Below are 24,925 nucleotides of genomic sequence, written 5' to 3' on the forward strand. Positions count from 1 at the left end.
TCCATCTTTTGTGAGCAACACTCTTTTCTCATTAGGACATTCACGCTTCATATGTCCCCTTCCACCACACTTGAAACACTCTATGTCACTAGTGCGTCCGATCGACTGCACATTAGAATCAACCCTCGACAGTCCTGATTTTGAAGCATCCTTTTGCACGGAACCATGAGAACGATTTGATGTTGTCGTCCTGGAGCTAGGAACGACATCCTCACTCTTATGCTGCGAGCGTCACCATATGTTCAAAGTGTTACTGGGAACTGTGCTGATTTGGCGCCGCTTAATCTGTTGTTCCGCAGGCACAGCTTGGTGCACAAGATCTTGTATGTTGCAGTAGACCACCATCTCAACACGATCCTGCACCTCGATATTTAGCCCGTTAAAGAAACGTGCCATGGTCGCCTCCGGATCCTCCGTTGTCCCTGTACGTATCATAAGCAATTCCATCTCCTTGTAATATTCATCAACACTCATATTACCTTGAGAGAGCCACTGCAACTTGTTGTACATATCTCTTTTATAATGCTCAGGAACAAAACGTCGCCTCATGAACTCTTTCATCCCTCGCCAAGTCGTCGGGCGATGTCTTGAACGGCAAAATTGATTCCACCATATTAGCGCGTAACCGGTAAACTCAATGCCAGCAAGTTGAACTTTCTTCTCCTCGCTATAATGATGGGCATCAAAAATTTGATCCACACGCATCTCCCACTCTAAATAGCCTTCTGGTTCGCACTTGCCGGAGAACGAAGGGATTGAAATTTTTATGCGCCCAATTCCATCATCCACAGGCACACGCACAGCTTGACCAACTCGATCATGCACTCCGCCACGAACGGAAGTTTCAGTACGAGGCTCATAGTGTCGTGGTCGTGGCGCATACCCTGCCTGGTCAACGCCATCATCGAAACCATCATCTCCAGCATGAGGTTGTGTCGCCAAACGGCGATCATGCACGCCGGCATGTCCGTCGCGAGCAGGTGGTGCATAATGCAGTGGAGCCGCCGGAGCAGTCTGTGGTGGGGCAAAATTCGTCGCCGGCATATTGATGATGTCCGCCAAACCATCAAACCGAATGATTAGGACATCTATCCTTTTACCGAGCGCATCATGACATTACTTGATGTAGTTGCATGTGTGGTCAAAACCATCTCGAATATTTTGCGGAATATCATCCGCATACACTGGACGTACTATTTCCTCAGAATCAGCAGCAACCTCATCACCTTTGTTGACCGAGGTTGACATCTTGATCAACACAGTACCGTGAATAACCTTAGCTCTGATACCACTTGATGGAGACTCGACTAGATGGCGAGTCGTCGACGGCCCGATCTTTCACGGTACTAGCAGCAGGAACAAGAAATTCCGGTCGAGCAAAGATGCAAGACCGTAAGATCAGAAACTTGTGTCGAGTAGATTTGATCGACTCCACACGCAGCAGCAACAAAATCCCTTCGGATCAGCAACAAAGATATTTGGTGTCCCCCGACATGGGACGTTTTCTGTAGTTTTATTGAACTCACGACTAATACAAAAATCTGCCCTTTACATCGGCCGTAGCCAGCCTTTTATATAGGCATCACACATCCGATCAAACCGGCCCACGAGCAAAACAAAACTGATACGGACTCTCTTCCTAACCATAAACCGAACAAGACTCCTAGTACTACTACGACTCCTCTAAATCTCACGCCTAAGGAAAAGTTCCTTTACCTAACAACCAAGAATTTACTAATTAACTATCCGGCCACGCTGATCACTAGGAACCAAAATATACCTTAACCGTACTATAGCACCTTGGATTTAAAACGCTTCTGCACGTAAACCTCATGTGACCTAGACCGAAATAGCACCGACAATTATCCAGCTTGGCGTATGAAAATTAGGCTTGACTTCTTCGGGCTCTGGTTCTGGTGACGGTATTTTAAGTGCCATTGTACCCATCATCAAAATATTAGATTTTGTAATGTGATCAGGTTTTGCTACGGCACTGACGGGCACATCAGGATGCCGCAGCTGCACAAGCGCCGGAGTGGCCTCTGGATCAAGCTCGTCCTCCTTCGTGGATGAGGGCGACGGGAAGTCGAGCAGGTGGACTCATCTTGTCGCCTCCCCCTCCAAACCCTCCGTTGACCACATCGGAGGAAGAGGGTGCTGCTCCTCTGCTTCGGCTCCTGACGCGTGCTCCATGTCGCTGACCCGACCGCCACCGTCGCTGCAGCACTGGCAGGCCAACGCCTCGGAAATGCGCGCACCCCGGCCGCCTCCTCGTCATCTGCTACGGCCGTGGTCGTCTCCTACGCCGACGAGGGCGTCGACGTGCGTACTAGATGGCAAGGCCAGTGCGCCGCGGTTGTCCACACCGGGGGCCTGATTGCCTTTTCTGTAAATATCTAGGGGTGTGTGCTAATTTTTTGCCAGTTAAGCTCCTTACAATACGGCCCCACTTACCAATCAGTGCTTTTTTTGTAACGACTTAGCAAATTTTCCGGTGTTTTCTGCAACGGATTAACGAGTTGGTGGTTTCCTGCAAACCTAGCCGCAAATGTGGTGGTTTTTTGCTATTGAGTCACTTCATCTTGGTAGTTGCTTGTATGGTCTTGGTTTGTGCACTATCGTGTTTTGCACCTTGTATCGACCGCCTGATGTTGAGTCTTGCTTTACTTCTTTTTTTCCTGTTGCTTGTAAGTGGCCGATCGATGTAATCTTGGTCGATTGATGGCTTTGTTAAATCAAAGTTGGACTAGGTTCGAATCTCCTCTCGGGTTCGGCCGATGTCTAAAACCGAAGCAAACAATGAACCAGCGAAGCAACAGCGAGCGAGTGACGAGAATGCATGAATATGGGCTGGGCGGGTACTGCAGCGCGGAGGAAATCCTTCAGTCAAGACCTGCTTCCATCTCGTGTTGAGCGAGATATATTTCTCGCGCGGTTCCCACATCCCCCAGGGCGTCTCCAGTTCAGTTGGGGTCGTTCGTTCCCACGTCCGATTTATAGAGGACAAATTAACCGCCACCTCTTCCGATCTAGACGGCCGGTGGTTACCTCCTCGCCGTAGTACTCTATCGTGGCGTCGCCATTGATTGTCCCAGCCGCGCCGCTCTCCATTTGCTTTTCCCCGGCCGTAGCAGCCCGGCCGGCCGGCCGGCCGGCCGATAGAGATCCAAAAAGTTTGCGGTTGTTCGACCCACCAGCTATAGATCGGTCGCTCGGAAAGTTGCCCAATTTATTCCGGTGGCACGTACACCCGCGCGGTACGTACGTGTCGGATCTCGGTTGGTTTCGTTCCTCTATTAATCGCGCGCGGCGTTTCCTGGCGATCCTCGACCGAGCAGAGCAATGGCGTGCTGCGCGGCGGTGGTGGCGGTGGTGCTGGCGGCCGCGGTGGCGGGGGCGCCGGTGGAGGGGCTCGGCGTGAACTGGGGCACCATGGCCACGCGCCGGCTGCCGCCCAAGGTGATGGCCCAGCTGCTCAAGGACAACGGGTTCAAGAAGGTGAAGATCTTCGACGCCGACGAGACCACCATGATGGGGCTTGCCGGGACCGGCATCGAGACCATGATCGCCGTGCCCAACGACATGCTCGCCGCCGTGGCCGCCGACTACCGCCGGGCCAAGGAATGGGTCAAGGTGAACGTCACCAAGTACGACTACCACGGGGGCGTCAACATCAAGTACGTGCGGGGCTTGCAGTTACTTCGTCATTTTCGTCCGTCTTTCTCGCAACTGATCTGATCTACTGGTTGTTGATCCATCCGTCAGATTCGTGGCGATCGGGAACGAGCCGTTCCTCACGGCGTACAACGGCACCTACGACAACGTCACCGTGCCGGCGCTCAAGAACATCCAGCGCGCGCTCGACGAGGCCGGTCACGGGGCGGCCATCAAGGCCACGGTCCCGGTGAACGCCGACGTCTACGACTCTCCGGCCAGCAACCCCGTCCCGTCGGCGGGGAAGTTCCGGGACGACGTCGCCGCCGTCATCACCGACATGGTCGGCTTCCTCAACCACAGCGGCGCGCCCTTCAGCGTCAACATCTACCCGTTCCTCAGCCTCTACGGCAACGACAACTTCCCCATCGACTACGCCTTCTTCGACGGCGCGCCTCCCACGCCCGTCATCGACAACGGCATCAACTACACCAACGTGTTCGACGCCAACTTCGACACGCTCGTCTCCGCGCTCGACAAGATCGGCTTCGGGAGCCTGCCGGTGGTGATCGGCGAGGTCGGCTGGCCGACGGACGGCGACAAGCACGCCACCAACGCCCTCACGCGGAGAGGTTCTACACCGGGCTGCTCAAGCGGCTGGCGGCGCGGCAGGGCACGCCCCTACGCCCGCACGCCCGCATCGAGGTCTACCTCTTCGGGCTCATGGACGAGGACGCCAAGAGCGTCGCCCCGGGCAACTTCGAGCGGCACTGGGGCATCTTCACGTTCGACGGCCGCCCAAAGTTCCCGCTGGACCTCCGTGGCAACGGGCGGCCGGTCATGCCGGCGGGGGCTAGGGGCGTGCAGTACCTGCCGCGGCGGTGGTGCGTGCTGAGCCCCAACGCCACCAACACGACGGCGGTCGCGGAGAACGTGGCCTACGCATGCTCGCGCGCCGACTGCACGCCCCTCGGCTACGCCTGCAGCTGCGGCGCGCTGGACGCCGCCGGGAACGCCTCCTACGCGTTCAACGCCTACTACCAGGCCGCAGGGGCAGGTGCCATTGGCGTGCGACTTCCAGGGCCTCGCCCTCGTCACCGACAAGGACGTGTCACGGCCACCCTGCAACTTCACCGTACAGGTAGTCGCCGAGTCGCGCGCCACGGCGGTCACCACCAACACAACCGCCGCCGAGTCTATGGCCCCCGACGCAGCCGCGGCGCGGCTGACCGCCGCCGTGATGGCTTTGTTACTTGTGCTCGTCTCGGCATAAGGGCAAGGAATAAGTGTTCGTAGGCCTGTAGATATATATATGTGGCAGTCTGGAAAATGATGTACGAATCTCTTTTCTTATTTTTGAAACTAAACTAAACTAGCAGGGTTGCGAGGGCATCATCTGTAAAGTCTTCGGAGTAATTCAGAAATATATTTTTGATTTTTAAAATGTGAGAATGAGAATCATCTGCATGCTCGGCTTGTCTTTCCACGCACGCAAGGTATTATGACCACGCCGACAACCCTGACACCTCCCGAGTCGGAATGGGCAGGCGCTGGATGCATGCAGCCGAGCATGGCATCGTTCTTTGAAGAGTGGCGTGGAGCGGTTGTGGCCGCCTGCACGAGAGTGCCGAGGAGGAAGATGCCAATATTTTGTTGTCAAGGCATTTTTTGAGTTGGCCAGGGCCATCATTCTTTGATTATCAATGCCTTGGTGCTTTAGTCCGCCTTCATGCCGGATTGAGTGCGACAGGAGGAGGAAATCCCCCTCGAACGACCTCTTGGTGTAGCTCCTCCTCCGCTGCCACCTCAGTGGTTGGACCGGCAACCTGCAACCCGTAGTGGCGTGTGAGGCGTCATAGCCCATAACAGAGAACTTGCCCGTCCCTGTGTTTGGCATTGCCTCGTAGCCCCTAAAGCACAACTCATGTCTGACAATGCCTCTACAAGGGTGATTTGAATGGAAGGTTTGATGTATACAACTATTCAAACTTTTCAGCTCCAAGTGGCAACATATATCTCAAACAAGACCAAAATTGTACTTGTTGACTTTATGCGTGGAATCCCTTAGGGTCGCCAACAAGTCCGCCTCACATGTCCTAACTTTTTAGCTCCATGCAACTATACCTATCGAACAAGACCAATATTGAAAATCTTATAACAAACATAAAATACATACCTACCCCCTATAATATGATACCTACCTCGCCCGCGTCATCTTCCAGTCTCTTCTAACTCAATGCATGCTTGCCTTGTATTTCCACGCACGCAAGCTATTATGACCACACCGACAACCCCGACACCTCCCGAGTCCGAACGGGCAGGCGCTGGATGCATGCAGCCGAGCATGGCATCGTTCTTGGAGCAGTTGTGGCCACCTGCACGGGAGTGCCGAATAGGAAGATGCCAGTATTTTTTTGTCGAGGCATTTTTTGAGTTGGCCAGGGCCATCATGCTTCGATTATTAATGCCTTGGCGCTTTAGTCCGCCTCCATGCCGGGTTGAGTGCGACAGGAGGAGGAAATCCCCCTCGGACGAACTCTTGGTGTAGCTCCTCCTCCGCCGCCACCTCAGATGTCGGACCGGCAACCTGCAACCCACAGTGGCGTGTGAGGCGTTGTAGCCCCTAACAGAAAAATTGCCCATCCCCGTGTTTGGCATTGCCTCGTAGCCCCTAAAGCACAACTCATGTCCGACAGTGCCTCTATAGGGGTGATTCGAATGGAAGGTTTGATATATACAACTATTCAAACGTTTCAGCTCCAAGTGGCAACATATATCCCAAACAAGACCAAAATTATACTTGTTGACTTTATGCGACGAATCCCTTAGGTTCGCCAACAAGTCCGCCTCACATGTCCTAACTTTTTAGCTCCATGCGACTATACCTATCAAACAAGACCAATACTGAAAATCTTATAACAAACATAAAATACATACCTAGCCCCTATAATATGATACCTACCTCACCCGGATCATCTTCCAGTCTCTTCTAACTCAATGCATGCTCACCTTGTCTTTCCACGCACGCAAGGTATTATGGCCACACCGACAACCTCGACACCTCCTGAGTCCAAATGGGCAGGCGCTGGATGCATGCAGCCGAGCATGGCATCGTTCTTCGAAGAATGGCGTGGAGCAGTTGTGGCCACCTGCACCGGAGTGCCGAGGAGGAAGATGCCAGTATTTTGTTCGCTACACCGTAGAAGCATGATAGGTGCCACATATCTTTACCCGGTTCTTTCACAACTGAATCTATATGATACTGAGAAAAGCTCTTTATTTCAAGATCAACATCATCCTTCTAGTACATGCATAAACCTCCACTACGTCCGCTACTCGCAACACCAAAACTACCAGTAAACCCTAAACTACCATCCAAGCCTTCCACCCGGTACTTTGCAATTTGTGTTTCAACAATACAGAGTACCATCGGCGCACACGCCTCCACGAGATCGCGGAGCTCACGAACCGTCGCGGGATTGCCAATTCCGCGGCAGTTTCAGCAAAGGGTCCTCATTGGGCTCGGCGGTCCTCCTCAATGGAGGCCGCTTGAGTTGTCACATCCAAGTCTTCAACCATAGTCTCTCCCTCCCGCCTTCTCCTCTTCACCACCAGATCTTTCTCTGGGGTAGATACTGCCGCCCCTGAACTATTGTTCACCGCCCCATTCTCCAAAAACAAAACTGTGCCAGCCACTTTCCTCGCCAAATTTGGTAAAGCTTGCCCACGAACGTTGTCAGTGCTATCCACTGACACAAGCCGTTTACGAGCAGTTCTGTTGGTTTCCAGCAGGTACTGACCATCGGGTATGAAATCTGAGTCAGCTCCATTTTGTGCCACCAGCTACCCCATCTTTCCCTCCGACCGGACCTCCTCTTCCTTGCCTCCCCCTAGTACCTCTTCCACCTGTTCTACTACCTCTACCTCCTCCTTCCATGCTTCCCCTCCCAACATCTGCAAACCTGGACGTCTCGTTACTCCACAGAAGACACTCCCCCCCATTCACACGATCCAGGATCATGTATGCCATCACCACACTCCTCCACTATGTGCCCCATCAGGCCACAAAAGTAACAAAAATCAGGCAACTTGTCATAAAACACCGGATACCTTTTGCTCCCCTTGAGTGTTATTGGCACAAACCAGACCAGAGGTTTATTAACATCCACATAGACTCTGACCCTCAAGGTGCTTGCCGGATTAATTTTTTTCCTTCATTGACAATGACGATGAACGGTGGCTCACCCACCTTTGCTGCCACCTTCTCTGCCAGCTTCTTCTTCGTTGTTAAATCATCCGGCAGCCCCTTCACCCTTGCCCAAAGCGGTATCTTGTTCAACTTGTACTCAGACACATCAGTAAAACCATCATACTCTTGTATGATAACAGGTGCAGAATTGCGGAAGATCCATGGACCACCCCCCATGATCCTCTTCCAATCACCAAGACAATGACACTGCACCAGGAAAAGCTTTGGGCCTTTAATATTGAAATTCACACCTTGTGCTGATGCCCACGCGTTCCTCATCTGTCACAAGAGGTCAGTGTGACTAAACGGCTTCGTTGTATGCACACAGAAGAGCCCTAGCCAGCAGACTCCCTTGATCAGTTCATCGACTTCGCCGGAGGGAAGAAAGAACCAGCCGCGCAGCGAGGAGGGGGTGCTTGCCGGAGAGGCTACCCAGGGTGGGGGTGGTGGTCGCCGGCGGTGGTGGGGCGCGGTGGCGTGGGGATTCGCCGGAGAAAAAGCTCGACATGGGAGGCCTAGAGGGATGGCTGGGGCGGCGGAGGACCGACGGTGGGGAGTGGTTTCGGGGAGGGCGGGGAGAAGAGGCGGCGCGGGCGGCGGTTGGCCGACGGTTCGGCCGGCGGTGGCTGGCGGCTCAAAGAGATGGAGGTTAAAGAAGCACTGTAGGCCTTTGCTTTTGCATCCAATGGCTAATAAATCGACTGACCACAAATGAAAAAGTCAGCTGACTGATTTCTAGCCATTTCCATATACAACCAAGGAACGAGTGCGGAAATTAGTATTACTACTAACAAAATCACGTACTCCCTTCATCCGAAAATACTTATCATTAAAATGAATAAAAGAGAATGTATCTAGATGTAAATAAGACTGGAGGGGGTACCAGATATGCACATGAGTACATACGTACGGCGGGCACGGAGCTGGCCACCGGCAACGCGTTGACGACGCGCAGAAGAGTCGTGAACCGACGGCAGTGGCGGCGGCGGCGGCGCCATCCCGCGACGACTTCCACGCCGGGCTGGACGCCACCATTATTCTTTCGTCTTTCCCATCCAATGTGCGTGCCAATTCTGCACCACACACCAATCGCTTGTATAAAAGCACGCTCCGTCGAACGTTCTTGCACCACAGTGCTCCCATACCACATCACAATATTCACAAATCGGTAAGACACAGCCCATGATGATGCACCGTGCTACGATCATCGCGCTGATCTGCTGCCTCGTGGAAGCCGGCGGAGCGCGCGCGCAGCCGTTCGACTACCCGGCGGCGAGGCTGGCCACGACCTGGGCCAACACGGACGCCGCCCTGCCGCACCACGTCGTCTACACCGACGGCTCCGTGGCGCGCGCGGCCCTGCTGCGGCTCAACCCGGCGGGCCTCGGCCCCTCCTACGCCTTCGGCTTCTTCTGCACCGCCAGCCGCCCCCGTGGCGACGGCGCCGCGGCCCCGTGCACGGAGTTCCTGCTCGGCGTCGCCGTCGTGTACTGCAACAGCGGCGCGGGCATGACTTACGTCACGGCCGGCGTCCCGCAGGTCGTCTGGTCGGCAAACCGCGGCAGCCCCGTCCGGGAGGGCGCCACCACGGAGCTCACGCCGGAGGGCGACCTCGTGCTCAGGTCCAGTAACGGCGCGGTCGTCTGGTCTGCCGGCACCAAGGGCCGGTCCGTCGCCGGGGCGCGCATCGGCAGCGACGGCAACCTGGTGCTGTTCGACGGGCGCAACGCCACGGTGTGGCAGTCGTTCGACCACCCCACGAACGCGCTCCTCGTCGGGCAGTCGCTGAAGCACGGCGCTCGGCTCACCGCCAACGTGTCGGCCGCGGACTGGCGCGATGGCCGGCTCTACCTCGCCGTCGGCGATGACGGCCTGAGCGCCTACGTCAACGCCGCGCCGCCTCAGCGCTACTACCAGCTCGGCCTCAGCGAGACCTCACCCGGCGCCTACGCAACGTACACCAATGGCAGCCTCACGGTGTCCGCCCGGCCCGGAGCCCCGCCTCTGGCAGCCATGGAGCTGCCCACCGTCGGCGCCGGCACGGTGCAGTACATGCGGCTGGAGCACGACGGCCACCTCCGGATCTACGAGTGGCGCTCGGGCTGGGCGCCGGTGTTCGACGTGCTGCGCCTCTTCCCGGATGGCGGCTGCGCATTCCCGACAGCGTGCGGCGCGTACGGCGTGTGCACGGCCGACACGCAGTGCAGCTGCCCCGACGCGGCCAACTTCCGGCCGGTGGACTTCCGGAGGCCCAACCGCGGCTGCGTCCCGACCACGCCGCCTCCAACGTCGTGCCGCCCGTCGCGGCGGCCACGCACGCAGCACCGGCTGGTGTCGCTGCCGGGCACGGCCTACTTCAACGACCACGGCACGAGCATGCGCGCCGTGGAGAGGGTAAGCGAGGAGGCGTGCAAGAAGGCGTGCCTGGACGACTGCGCCTGCGCGGCGGCGCAGTTCTACTACGGCCCGGACGCCGGCGACGGGTCATGCTACCTGCAGTCGGAGGTGTTCTCGATGCAGACGGTGCAGCCGGACGTGGTGCACTACAACTCCACCATGCATATCAAGGTGCAGGTCAAGCCTGCCAGGAACTGATGACTCCTGAACACTATACGCACATAATACAGTAGCATATGGCATTGTCCTTGAAAATATGACACGAATAAAGTTCTGGGACATATATATGTACAAATTCCAATATTGAAAAAAACGGCATGAATCATCTCTCCATTCTCTCTACATTGAGTACCTCATGACAAATGCATGGCGACTTCACGTGTGATTAGCTTGTGCCAAAGCGAAATAATCTCTACAGTCTTGCTAAGTTTCGGTCGACTGAGACTTTGTTAAGCCTCAGTCGATGCTATATCCGTGAGGTCTTACATTGAGATCCGTGCAAAATTTTCTTTTCAGTTTTTTTTCTTTTTTTACATGTTATATCACATGATTGAGACTTGGTTAAATCTCAGTCGACTGAGACCTAGCCACACCCCATACAGAATCAACAATAAAAAAATATCTTCATTTAGCAATTAACCATGACATTTCTCTGTGGCTCCTATGCATATAGAAACGGAGCTTCATAGAACCACGCTCACATTGGAACTAAAAAAGAAACATAACTGGCCATGGAAATGAATACAATGAAGAAAAAGTATTGATTTTTTCCATTCCTTTTTATTACATTTTTGTTTCTTTATTTTCCATCACTTTTTTCTCTGTTTATTTATTGTCTTTTCTTTTCATATGTGAACATAGCCTTTTGAATACGCCAACATTATTTTTCAATACATGAATATTTTCTCACTTCTAAAAATATTTTACACATATATACAGAACATTTTCCCAACATACACAACTGACACCTTTTTTGTGTTTGAACATTTTTTCATATTACACGACAATTTGAATTTGGAAATACCAAGTTAAGGTAGCAATGTTTTTTTCCAGCAATTAAGGTAACTTGTGTTAAACCTGATCATTCCCACACCAGCCCAAATTTCGGGCCGGCCTTGACAAGTCTGATATGCAAATCCCAGGCCTGGTCTAGAGCCCCTCCCTTCCATCCAAAGTTCTACCAAGTTTAAAAGTTCCCTTAAAGAACAAACAAAATGATATAAAAACAGGGGGTGGGGATCAAAATAATGAAGTTTCTAAGAAGGAATGAATAAGTGGCATTTGTATTACATTTTAAGAAGAAATAAAATGAAATGAAAGTTGAAACAAAATAAAAGTAATGTAGTTTTAAGAGAAAGAATGAATTAGTGGCATCGATTGCCCTTCAAGATGATAATAAATAAAACATAATGGCAAAGTTTTGACATAATTTACACAAAAATTGCTCTTTTATAAAATGCAGGCATAAACATGTAATAGTGGAATTTTCGTATAAAAAACTTTCCTAAGGTAGTGACATTCGTATTACATTTAAAGAAGAAAAAATAAAATAAAAACTAAACATAATCAAAATAATGATATTTTGTAAGGATTCATGAATTTTCATTTAAATAAGAGATAAAAGAAAAAAAATATTGAAACAAATAGCGCAATTTTTTTTACGCAATTTACACATAAATTGCATCTTATTGTGATATGCAATAATAAGCATATAGTTGTGAAATTTCATAAAAAGAGAAGTTTCCAACAAGAAAATCTATTAGTAACAAAGGTATAACACTTAAATACGAACTAAGTAAAATAAAATAAGAATAAAATATACGAAATAATGAATTAGAGCCATTGGTATTATTCGTTAAGAAGAAAAATGATAATAATAATAATAATAATAATAATAATAATAATAATAATAATATTTCCATGCAATTACACTGAAATTCTGTTTTTTACAATACACAAGAACAGACATATAACAATGATTTTTTTCTCACAAAAATGAAGTTTTATGAGAAAGAATAAATTGGTGTAATTGGAATTACCCTTAAAGAATAAAATGAAAAAAGAAGAAGCCAAGTAAGTTTTCTAAGGAAGAATGAATTAGTGTCATTAGTATTACCCTTTAAGGAGAAATAAAATTAAACAAATAAAACAAGTAATGACAAAATTTCGCACACACTTTATACATAAATTGCTTTTTCCATAATATGCAAAAATAAGCATGCTATCTGGATTTTCCTTAAAAAAGTTTTCTAAGAAGGAATGAATTAATGTTATTTGTATTATACCCTTAAAGAAGAAATAAAATAAAATAAAAAATAAATTTTCTAAGAACGAATGAGTTAGTTGCAATTTAATACCCTTCCGAAAGAAAGAAAATGAAAATAATTAAAATAAAACTTGAACAAAATAAATTAGTGGAGCTAAGCTGTTTCGTAAGAAGGAACGCATTAGTGGAATTGATGTTACCCTTAATGAAGAAAGAAAATGAAATAAAACTAGAACTAAATAAAAATAATAGTTTTTTCTAAGGAAGAATGAATTAGTGGCACTGTGATTACTCATTAAGAAAAAAAGGAAAAGAAATAAAAACTAAAACTAATCAAAACAATGGATTTTTCTAAGAAACAATGAAATAGTGGCATTGGTATTACCCTTTAAGAAGAAAGAGAACGAGATAAAAATACTTGCTCTCAGCTTGACATTGAAATTGGACTTTCAAATATGGAAAGAATAATCGTACAATAGTGCACTTTTCACACTCTAGTGTAATTGACACTCATATTGTACAATAATTGCATGCATACATTTTCACTCATCCAAATGCAAAAAAATACCCATATGGAAATAAACGATATAAAAAATAAAAGCAAAAGAAAAAAGCCATAGAAAAACAACAGACAAGGTATAACGGGCTTCAAGCCCAATCGAAAAATTGACTTACCCAAATAGGGGCAAGTTAAAAATTCAACCTAAGAGCATCTTCAACAGGCGCACTTCACCTCAACGCGGTACAATTCTTTTATGGCGTCAAAATTGTCTTTTTGCGCACGGGACTAACGACGAGGTTTTCCAAATGCACAAAAATACAACGCCCAATCTAGCGGCCCCACCTGTAGCAGCCCGCGTGCACACGCGTGCGCTAAAGTTTTAGCGCGTAAGGCATTTTTTGGGGGCCTGTTGGTGATGCTCTAAGAAAATATTGACTTACCCCAAACAGGGGCAAATAAAAAATGCAGCATAAGAAAAGTTTGACTTACCCCAAATAGGGACAAGTCAAAAATCAACCTTAGCAACCAAAGAAAGAAAACAACACAAATCTTGACAAAAGAATCAACGGTTAGAAAATTGATTGATCTAAATTTAAAATTCAGACGACTTATATATAGCTAAAGTGGATAGTTATTTTTATTGTTGATTCTGTATGTGTGCACTAGTACCAGATACAATAGTATAACGTCATAGTTTTAGAGGTGTTTTTTTTTAAACATAGGGGTTTCCTCGGCCCCAACTTTATTAAGCCAAGGCAGAAACCAACATAGTTTTAGAGGTGTTTCTAGGATTATAGACATTATTGGGTTCGGCACAAGCTAAGTCACCATCCATCTGGCATGAGGTGATCAATACAGAGAGAATGGAGACAAGATTTATGTCCATTTTTTTCTATAATGGAATTTGTACATACATGTCGCAGAACTTGAGCACGTCGTACACCGGCGCCCAGCCCGAGCGCCACTCGTAGATCCGGAGGTGGCCGTCGTGCTCCAGCCGCATGTACTGCACCGTGCCTGCCCCGACGGTGGGCAGCTGGATGGCGGCCAGCGGTGGCGCACCAGGACGAGCGGAAACCGTGAGACTGCCGTTGGTGTACGTCGCGTAGGCGCCGGGTGCGGTCTCGCTGAGGCCGAGGTGGTAGTAGCGCTGCGGCGGCGTGGCGTTGACGTAGGCATTCAGTCCATCGTCGTCGACGGCGAGGTAGAGCCTGCCATCGCGCCAGTCCGCGGTCGACGCGTTGGCGGTGAGCCGCGCCCCGTGCTTCAGCGACTGCCCGACGAGGAGCGCGTTCGTGGGGTGGTCGAACGACTGCCACACCGTGGCGTTGCGCCCGTCGAACAGCACCAGGTTGCCGTCGCTGCCGATGCGCGCCCCGGCGACGGACCGGCCCTTGGTGCCGGCCGACCACACGACCGCGCCGTTACTGGACCTGAGCACGAGGTCGCCCTCCGGCGTGAGCTCGGCCGCGGCGCCCTCCCGGACGGGGCTGCCGCGGTTGGCCGACCAGACGACCTGCGGGACGCCGGCCGTGACGAACGTCATGCCCGCGCCGCTGTTGCAGTACACGACGGCGACGCCGAGAAGGAACTCCGTGCACGGGGCCGCGGGGCCGTTGCCGCGTGGTTGACTGGCGGTGCAGAAGAAGCCGAAGGCGTAGGAGGGGCCGAGGCCGGCCGGGTTGAGACGCAGCAGGGCGGCGCGCGCCACGGAGCCGTCGGTGTAGACGACGTGGTGCGGCAGGGCGGCCTCCGTGTTGGCCCAGGTCGTGGAGAGCCCCGCCGCCGGGTAGTCGAACGGCTGCGCGCGCGCCCCGCCGCCGGCCAGGAGGCAGCAGATCAGCGCAACGAGCGCGATGATCGTAGCACGGTGCACCATGATCATGGGCTGTGACTTGGTGGATTGTGAATATCGTGATGTGGTATGGGACTGGATCGACGGAGCGTGCTTTTATGCAAGCGATTGGTGTGTGGTGCAGAATTGGCACGCACATTGGATGGGAAAAGAATGATCTTACGTGGTATCCAGCCCGGCATGGAAGTCGTTGCGGGATGGCGCCGCCACCGCCGTCGGTTCACGACTCGTCTGCGCGTCAACGCGTTGCCGGTGGCCAGCTCTGTGCCCGCCGCGGTACGTGTGGTCTGGTTCCTACTATGTACTACTAGTGAACAAAATTTCGAGCTCGTTTCCTTGCTAGTACTGTAGTATATTGGTCGGGCCATATTCTTCTAGGCAAGCACGGAGCACAGCGCCTACGTCCAACCTCTCGCGTGCTCCTACGAATGCGCTCCATACCAGCAGCCGAATTTTTATTTCACAGATTGAAAAATTGTTAAGTTCAATTTAGAAAAACATCAAAAAAATACAGAAAATATAAAACTGTTCATGTTCGTGTGTATGAAAAACTTTCATCACGAATTTGGGAAAATGATCGGTACGTATTTGGAAAAAGTATTTGTTGCATATTTTTCATGTATTTGAAACATATTGGTTATTTATTTTAAAATGTTAACTACTGTTTTTAAATTGGCATCCCCTTTCAATTAATTGCTCAACAAGAATACACCAGTTTCCATTTTACAACTAAACACGAACCAAAAGTAGGGAGAAAATGAGAAAAAAAGAGCGAGTTGGAGCATTATCAGGAAGCTGCTACATGTGATCGCCATCGAAGCACTTATCACCGAACAAAAAGGTGATAACATTGAAACATCGTCATCAAGCTAGAATCTGTAAAAAAATGTCTTACATTATGGGACGGAGAAAGTAGTCAGCTCTACATGCAAAAGGCCCAACAAGGCACCACACACTTTGCAAACACCAACAACCAACAACAGAATTTTGTCCTCCATGTGGTGTCATGAGATGACTGGTACGGATATGGTCATTGTCATAGTATGCTAATCGCGTATCTGATCGTTTTGTGAGTTTTTTCCCTCGCCTACGCATAGCTTTGGTCTTATATGAATTTGCTATTTGCTGACGTCTTTTTGTGTGTGTTTTTCTGTTGGTTGTGTGCATCTGAGCTATGTAGAGGTCAGATCTATCTATATCTATAACTATACCTATACCTATACCTATACTAATTACAGACTTCCAAGAAATTACCACGTTAATCAGTAATTAGGAACCGTTAATCTGGTGGGATCAAATTATAACGGTGTAGATCAACCTCTAAAATCCTAGAGAGAAAAAACTCCTATCTTTTTTCTCTTTGAGGTGAAAAAAAATCCTATCTTTTCTATCTTGCAACGGGCTAAAAGAACATGACGTAGTCTACACATATAGAAATCATGTTTCAAAACTCCCATCTCTCTATGTATCTATAGCCCCACGGGCTAAAAAAACATGACGCAGTCTACACATATGGAAATCACGTTATAGAGAAAAAATAACACTAGCCATCCATCACGTGGGTACAAGTTATAACGATCAAGATTAAAGAAAGACTCCTTCTCCAATAAGCATCCATGGTTTTTTTAAACGAATATAAGTATTCATGTTAACACACGTTATATATTTTTTTTTTGAGAAACACCATGTCATAGAACAAGGAATGCATCCATGTTCAAATAGGCCATCGGTTCAGGCCGCTTGGACATCACGGCCTGCTGTTCCACCCGTGCCTGCGCTGCCGCATAAGGCACCGGTAGAGTACGTCGCCGTCTTCGCAGGCGCACGGGGACGTTGCGGTGTTGGCGCGGCTCTGCTTCTGCAGTTCACCCTGCGAGTGTCGGGGAAGTTTACCTTGGCCTGTCTGCCGTGGATGTGGCGAGCGGCAGCATCGTAGGCCTGGGCGCCGCCGTCGGCCGTGTTGAAGGTGTCGGGCTAGACGCATGTAAATCACTTTGGGCCGGTAGATTAGCGCACACCCTCAATCTCACATCGACGTCCCAAGTCTCCCTCCGTACGACTGCTCCCATGGATTGAAAAAAATATTGAAACATATTGGTTATTTATGCATATTTGCATACCGTTAATGAGACCGGTATGTATTTGGAAAAAAATATTTATTGCATATTTTTCATGTATTTGAAACATATTGGTTATTTATTTTAAAATGTTAACTACTGTTTTTAAATTGGCATCCCCTTTCAATTAATTGCTCAACAAGAATACACCAGTTTCCATTTTACAACTAAACACGAACCAGAAGTAGGGAGAAAATGAGAAAAAAAAAGAGCGAGTTGGAGCATTATCAGGAAGCTGCTACATGTGATCACCATCGAAGCACTTATCACCGAACAAAAAGGTGATAACATTGAAACATCGTCATCAAGCTAGAATCTGTAAAAAAATGTCTTACATTATAGGACAGAGGAAGTAGTCAGCATTACATGCAAAAGGCCCAACAAGGCACCACACACTTTGCAAACACCAACAACCAACAACAGAATTTTGTCCTCCATGTGGTGTCATGAGATGACTGGTACGGATATGGTCATTGTCATAGTATGCTAATCGCGTATCTGATCGTTTTGTGGGTTTTTCCCCTCGCCTACGCATAGCTTTGGTCTTAGATGAATTTGCTATTTGCTGACGTCTTTTTGTTTGTGTTTTTCTGTTGGTTGTGTGCATCTGAACTATGTAGAGGCCAGATCTATCTATATCTATATCTATATCTATACCTATACCTATACTAATTACAGACTTCCAAGAAATTACCACGTTAATTAGTAATTAGGAACAGTTAATCTGGTGGGATCAAATTATAACGGTGTAGATCAACCTATAAAATCCTAGAGAGAAAAAACTCCTATCTTTTTTCTCTTTGAGGTGAAAAAAATTCCTATCTTTTCTATCTTGCAACGGGCTAAAAGAACATGACGTAGTCTACACATATAGAAATCACGTTTTAAAACTCCCATCTCTCTATGTATCTATAGCCCCACGGGCTAAAAAAACATGACGCAGTCTACACATATGAAAATCACGTTATAGAACTTTGAAAAAAAATCACGTTATAGAGAAAAAATAACACTAGCCATCCATCACGTGGGTACAAGTTATAACGATCAAGATTAAAGAAAGACTCCTTTTCCAATAAGCATCCATGGTTTTTTTTAAATGAATATAAGTATTCATGTTAACACACGTCATATAACTTTTTTTTGAGAAACACCACGTCATAGAACAAGGAATGCATCCATGTTCAAATAGGCCATCGGTTCAGGCCGCTTGGACATCACGGCCTGCTGTTCCACCCGTGCCTGCGCTGCCGCATAAGGCACCGGCAGAGTACGTTGCCGTCTTCGCAGGCGCACGGGGACGTTGCGGTGTTGGCGCGGCTCTGCTTCTGCAGTTCGCCCTGCGAGTGTCGGGGAAGTTTACCTTGGCCTGTCTGCCGTGGATGTGGCGAGCGGCAGCATCGTAGGCCTGGGCGCCGCCGTCGGCCGTGTTGAAGGTGTCGGGCTAGACGCATGTAAATCACTTTGGGCCGGTAGATTTGCGCACACCCTCAATCTCACATCGACGCCCCATGTCTCCCTCCGTAAGACTGCTCCCATGGATTGAACTCGCTGCTGCCGCCCTCTCGCTTTTATCTATCTACTTCCATCATCCTTCGTCTTGTCTCCCCGCCGCAAGCCAACACAACATAACATATTTGTCTTGATGATCACCTCAATCCGGTGCTGCAATCGTGGCTCTCCACTAATCGCTGCCTCATCTCAAATCCTTGGGATTCCATCGCTCCGATCTGTCACATTGTTTCCCCACTGATAGGTTCTCTTCACATGCGATTCTCTGTCCCCCATAGCAGGTAAATTTGACTATCTCTACACCTTTGAACTTTTCTTTTTCTTGCTATTGGCGGTTTAGATTTGAATCTGAAGTTACATAGCCAAGTTATATCGGCTCAAATTGTAGAATAGCCTAGGTAGATCTGCTGAGATGCAACCATCATGCGTTAGAAAAAAGGATTTGCATCACGTTACAATAAAAAGTAAATTTCATGATACATAATTACATCTAGAAATTTGTATTGTTTTCCTTCTCTAATACGGTAATATTTAACACCATGATCTCTCATTTCCCACCCTAAAGATTTTTTCTTTCCAGATTTATGAATCGCCATTCGGTGTCATCAACGCTGGAGGTCGTCAGCCTGTTCTCATGCAGCGTAATCTTGATGTCCGAAGGACCAAATAAGACCATGCTGCTAAGTGAATTAGTATCATCAAAGTACTCGGTTGTGCATGTAGAGTTCATATAAACAACTAGAGGAGGCTAATATGTATGCACACTGGCTCTTTAGGTAAACACTAATCGTGTAATATTATGTAGCTTAATCGGTTATTTCACCTTTACAGAAATCCCTCACGTCCACGGTCAATGATCTTTCTCCCATATGTATCCAATGTAATATATAGGTCTAGCACAGATCAAGGGTGTGCTCTTGAGTAGCTTCTGGAAGGAACACTAGTAGAAAACAGGGCTTTGGTCACGGGACAATATTCACATTAGTCCCGGTTCAATCACGAACTGGGACTAATGTGAGCATTGGTCCCGGTTCGTGCGGCTAAGGCATTAGTCCCGGTTCACCTGAGCCCTTTAGTCCCGGTTTGAGTCACGAACCGAGACTAAAGGGTGCGATGCCCTTTAGTCCGGGTTTGTGTCTCAAACCGGGACTAAAGATTAGGCCTTTAGTCCCGGTTTGAGACACAAACCGGGACTAAAGGGTGCGATGCCCTTTAGTCCCGGTTTGTGTCTCAAACCGGGACTAAAGGTCCCATTTTCAAACTCTACCCCCCCGATCACCTTTTTTGTTTTGAAAAAATCAAAAGAAAATGATAAAAAATTCAAAAAATAAAATCCTTCGAGAGGTAGTTATATTACTACATCTACTAGTTAGGAAAATTAAAAAACTTAAATTTGGACATGTTTTGCAAAAAATGTAGGGAAAATATAAAACGGCTATAACTTTTGCATACGATGTCAGAAAAAACGTATAATATATCAAAATGTTCAGAACGAAAATCCGCTTTCAATTTTGATAGCCTACGGCCTGTTTGCAAATTTTTAGAATCCTCAAATTCTAAAAGGAAAAAAGTTATGCTCAAATTTCAGTTTTTTTTGTATTTTCGTTAAATCTGGTCAAACTATGGTCAAACTACTTATTCAAGAAGTATTAGTGTTATTAAATAATTATTCAAGAATATTAGTGTTACTAAATAATTATTTTAGTTTTTTTGAATTTTTGTCAAATCTGGTCAAATTGTGGTCTAACAATGGTCAAACTATTTATTCAAGAAATATTAGTGTTACTAAATAATTGTTTCGGTTTTTTTGAATTTTGGTCAAATCTGGTCAAACTGTGGTCAAACTATTTATTCAAGAAATATTAGTGTTACTAAATAATTATTGTTTTGTACAATAATAGTTTCAAACTCAAACAGTGAAATGTGTGACTTCATGCTCAAGCTAAACTCCTGAGGGCTAATAGGATTGGCATCTTACTATTGTCAGGAAAACAACAAGTGCAGACTTGGAAACGAAGGAGAATAGAACCCGAAAGTTAAGCGTGCTCGGGCTGGAGTAGTGAGAGGGATGGGTGACCGGTCGGAAAGTTAGATGATTTGGAATGATGAGGGGTGATTAGAGATTAGAGGCTAAATTGAGCAGTGATGAGGGGTGGGTGATTAGAGATTAAATTATAAAATAATTCAGAAATTTGAAAATCGAGAAAAAAATTAAAAAAAAAATTACCTTTAGTCCTGGTTGATGTTACAACCGGGACTAAAGGTGGAGCTGGTGGAGCTCTAGCCAGCGGCCACGTGGAGGGCCTTTAGTCCCGGTTCCTGATTGAACCGGGACTAAAGGGCCAGGGCATTAGTAACAACCCTTTAGTCCCGGTTCACAAAACCGGGACAAAAGACCCTTACCAACCGGGACAGAAGACCCTTTTTCTACTAGTGGAACAATATTTAGCATATACATGCACCCATGAAGTGAAGATATATCTTGCAATCCATCACTGGAGTATTTATTGAGAAATCTATGAGTAGAGTAATCTGTCGGTGCGGTTAGTTTAATTTTTGTGCTTATGTGATATACTAATTTCTAACTAGGTGGGAAATAAGATACAAGATCAGGTTTGTTTAGTTCATTACATAAACTGTCTGCATCAGCCACGCATGCTGACCTATTTTTCTCCTGCCAAAATTAAGTGATGCTTTAATTTTGGCTAATGCATCAATGCAGTGCATGGTGTGGTGTAGTGACAGTTCTTTGGAGGGTTTAATACATATTTATCTATCAACGTACTAATCCATGTGCTTTAATGTACTCCTATATTTGCCATCTGGGAACAATTTGGTGGTATATGTGATGATGTCTCATGTAGTTCATTTAACCTAATCTGTATAAAACCAAATATATTGCAAAGCTGGACCTTATTTCTTATAGATTGTAAGCATATTTTTGGACTCTGGGTAGTTTTTTCCCTAATAAAGGAACCGAAGTATCTGCTCAAACATACAGACAAAAGTTTATAACAAAGTATCTGCTCAATATATGGTTAGTTTATTTTTTAGCAAGACATGAATGTAGTATGGATTAAATTTGCTTAGTTATATATAAAGCTATAACACTATATGATTGAATCGGGTGTCGTGCTATGGATGCTTATACTGATATATTTTTCTCCTATTACATCCTTCATGTTCCAGCTCAGTGGTTAAAGTAAAGCCCTAAATAGGTACAAAGAACTTCCCTATGAATTTTACATGATCTGGAGGACCTAATTGCTGGCCCACTCCTAGCAGCTCCACTGTATCGTGCAACAGATCAAGCATCAAGAATAAACTCTTAGGGTTATACAGCAAGTTACATTCAGATTTATTTAGAGCATGTTTTACAATATTGTCCATAACTACTATTGATCTAAACAATAAATGTGAAAACCATATTATGATCTTTTTATTTTCCAAATACTTAATATAGCAACACTTCCAAATAATATTTTCTAGATTTTATAGGTTGCCCCTGCAGAATCTGCTACGCACAACCCGCGCGCGACGGGCCAGATCATACTTGAAGGTGCGCCGCGGCGAGGAGGAGCCATCAAGTGCTATACATCATCTTCAAGTGTATACTGTGTCTCACATGATGTATGTACACATTTGCATAGTGCCGAGGGGGCGTATTAATGTTTATAGGTTCCAAGAATCTGATGTGCCATGTTGACATTAACGTATTCTTAATTATTAAGTACTACAAAGTTCTGGCCACTACTTCAATAGAATTATATTGTGTGGGTATTCATGTTTATAGGTTCCAAGAATCTGATGTGCCATGTTGCCATTACCATATTCTTAATTATTAAGTACTAAAAGTTCTGGCTCCCTTCTCTGGAGATAACTGCTCCATGTGTTACATGTTGTAATAAAGTTCAAAGAAAGATACAGTGGCGTTTTTATCATGCCGGTTCCATTACATAATTTGTAGATAAATTGTAAACTGCTTATTGTTGATATATTTCTCTTTCCTTTTCAGAACACACAATATCTAAGCAAATGGAAATGCCATGTCTCTTTTAGTCTGAACGATGCATAAAAAATATGAGTGCTATATCCCCTAGAGTTAATAAATAAGTTTTCAGTACGACATCCACATCATCAATCTTTATGGATTTTGTTTTCATCTACATGAGCACACACTACGTTGTATCTTCATCTTAATTCTAGATGCCAAGTACATGTTCTTTGGTGTTATAAAACTGTACTGAATTCAATAATCAACACTTAGATTAGTTGCCGATCCCGAGAACGAAGATATGGAGAGCATGGTTGCTTTGGTGGAAAATATAAGATGGTCGCTGAGATTTCATATCGTTTTTTTTGCATAAGAAACCCCATTGTATTTCAATAGATAGTTGGGTACACTAAAAGTTAAATGCCCATTTTCGTGGTGAAGCTGTTCTTAGTTGGGTTGGAACATGTAGGCATGCATTTGTGGTAGAAGTCAACACTCTATATGCCATTTTGACTACTTTTTCTTATAGCAAGCCTGGTAGACCAACTAGCCACAATCTTAGCGCGAGGTATATAGGAACATATGGTTGTTAAATTATTTTCAAGATGGTCTTATATTTCTAGAGATCTCATGTTTATTCTTCTATGCTTCGCTGTGTTCAATCTAATATGTCTAAAATATTGTAATCATATTTATCTAGGCAATGTAGAAAAATGCACGTTTACAAACAATTATCTTTTTGTAATATGTCTAAAATATTGTAATATTCTTTATCTCGGCAATATAGAAAAATTCATGTTTATGAACAATAATATTTTTGTAATATGTTGCCATTTCTGGTCGTATATTCAAATTTAGACTATTCGTAAATGAAAATTTTATATTCTTAAAATTCTGACGAGCTGGTAACCAGTGGTGGTGGTACTGATATACTAGAGATTAGTTATATGTACTCAAATGAAATTATATATTTTTTTATCAAATTTAAGAAAAAGATATACTTAATATTTTTTTATAAACTAGCCCGTGCGAATGCACGGGTTGATAACTAGTGTATGCTAATCGTGTTTGTATCTTCTTGATGCTCCATCTTGAGGCAATCAAATTAACCATTTGTTGAAAAGAAAAACAACTTCTAGGTAATACACCCATCGTTCGGCAAGCTCATGAATCAACAATCCACAAGGCACCAGGATCAGCACCCTTAGGTGACGTATGGCGTGCCAACATGGTCGCTTCCTACATGATTGCGTGAACGGTGAACTCCCTCCTGGAACACTGCATTGTTCTCCTCCTTCAACAAACCCGTCCAGTATAACGAAAACAAGCAAACTGTAAGGATAATCACAACTAGCGTTCACCTCACACGCCCTAAAAAGTGATTTTGTTTCGAGTAGTCCATATCCCCAAACATGCAGGAAAGCAAACAACCAAGAAATACATTGCGACAAGTTTGTAGGACAACAACTGACCGTAGTAACTTTTTTCAATAATGCACCAAATAGCTCTAGCCACCCAAACTAAAAGAATGAGTGTCTAACTGTTTCACATTCTTTGCAACAAGAGCATAAATGATTGCCATACAAGCTTTTTTCATATTATCTCTAGTGCCACATCAAGATTTTAATTTTTTTAAAGGAATAACAACTTTCCTCGATTAACTTATTATTTCCCCAATGTTAATTAGTATTTAAAATTTCTATATGTATTTAAAACTTTAGTTGTGTATTAAAAAATCAGTAATCACAAATTAAAATAAATTTCATTGCGCTTGTACAAAAAGTTGATCGCACATTGGGAAAATTATTTATCGGCTAGTGTGAAAATGTTCGTCCTGGATTATTAAAAAGGTTTGTGTATACAAAACACATCGGAAAAAAGCTTGATAGCAAATGTATAAATATAAACCAAAAAATGAAATTAAAATAAATGAAAAGTGCACAAACAAGAACAAAAGAACTGGGAAATATCTGAAAGGCGGAAAAAATGGTACAAAAAAGAAATTCTACATCAACCTAACTAGGCCTGGCTTGATAATGTTTCCTGCTTGCTCTCTTCCACGCATAGGACACTGGAATATGTAGTCCCTATTTGTTGAGACAAAATGTCACCATTTTCACCAGGGCTAAGTATCGCTCATACAAATATTTCATATGTCTCGCCAGAAGGGTTTTTCTATGAGTCGTTATCCGGCCAGACCAGTTCTTCTCTTCATGGCAAGCGAACCAGAAGGCGCTACCTCGATCGATCGCTGTTGTTCGTCTATTTTTTCTTATTCTTCTTTGTTGTGTACTTGTTGGATTAGTGTGGTATTCACCTTTTTACAGTCTTTTTTTAATTTTCTTTGTGGCCTTTTTTGGGTTTTGCTAATTTAATCTATGG

The 24,925-nt window shown here is 46.1% G+C and overlaps 2 protein-coding genes and 1 pseudogene across 2 annotated transcripts; 2 read left to right on the forward strand and 1 right to left on the reverse strand.

Moving 5' to 3' along the window:
- The first annotated feature begins 3,276 nt into the window (after positions 1–3,276).
- On the forward strand, positions 3,277–5,085 carry LOC125549380 (annotated as a pseudogene).
- A 3,951-nt stretch (positions 5,086–9,036) lies between these two features.
- On the forward strand, positions 9,037–10,655 carry LOC125549381 (epidermis-specific secreted glycoprotein EP1-like). Its single transcript, XM_048712811.1, has one exon. The coding sequence runs from the start codon at positions 9,086–9,088 to the stop codon at positions 10,496–10,498; it is 1,413 nt and encodes a 470-aa protein (XP_048568768.1). The 5' UTR covers positions 9,037–9,085; the 3' UTR covers positions 10,499–10,655.
- Positions 10,656–13,743: 3,088 nt separating this feature from the next.
- Positions 13,744–15,077, reverse strand: LOC125549382 (epidermis-specific secreted glycoprotein EP1-like). Its single transcript, XM_048712812.1, has one exon. It carries the CDS (start codon positions 14,951–14,953, stop codon positions 13,961–13,963), a length of 993 nt encoding a protein of 330 aa, XP_048568769.1. The 5' UTR covers positions 14,954–15,077; the 3' UTR covers positions 13,744–13,960.
- Positions 15,078–24,925: the final 9,848 nt, after the last annotated feature.

Source organism: Triticum urartu, chromosome 3 (genome assembly GCF_003073215.2).
Source record: "Triticum urartu cultivar G1812 chromosome 3, Tu2.1, whole genome shotgun sequence".
NCBI classification, from domain to species: Eukaryota; Viridiplantae; Streptophyta; class Magnoliopsida; order Poales; family Poaceae; genus Triticum; species Triticum urartu.

Coding starts and splice junctions, on each gene's coding strand:
- LOC125549381 (XM_048712811.1), top strand. CDS start 9,086: ATGATGATGCACCGTGCTACGATCATCGCGCTGATCTGCTGCCTCGTG.
- LOC125549382 (XM_048712812.1), bottom strand. CDS start 14,953: ATGATCATGGTGCACCGTGCTACGATCATCGCGCTCGTTGCGCTGATC.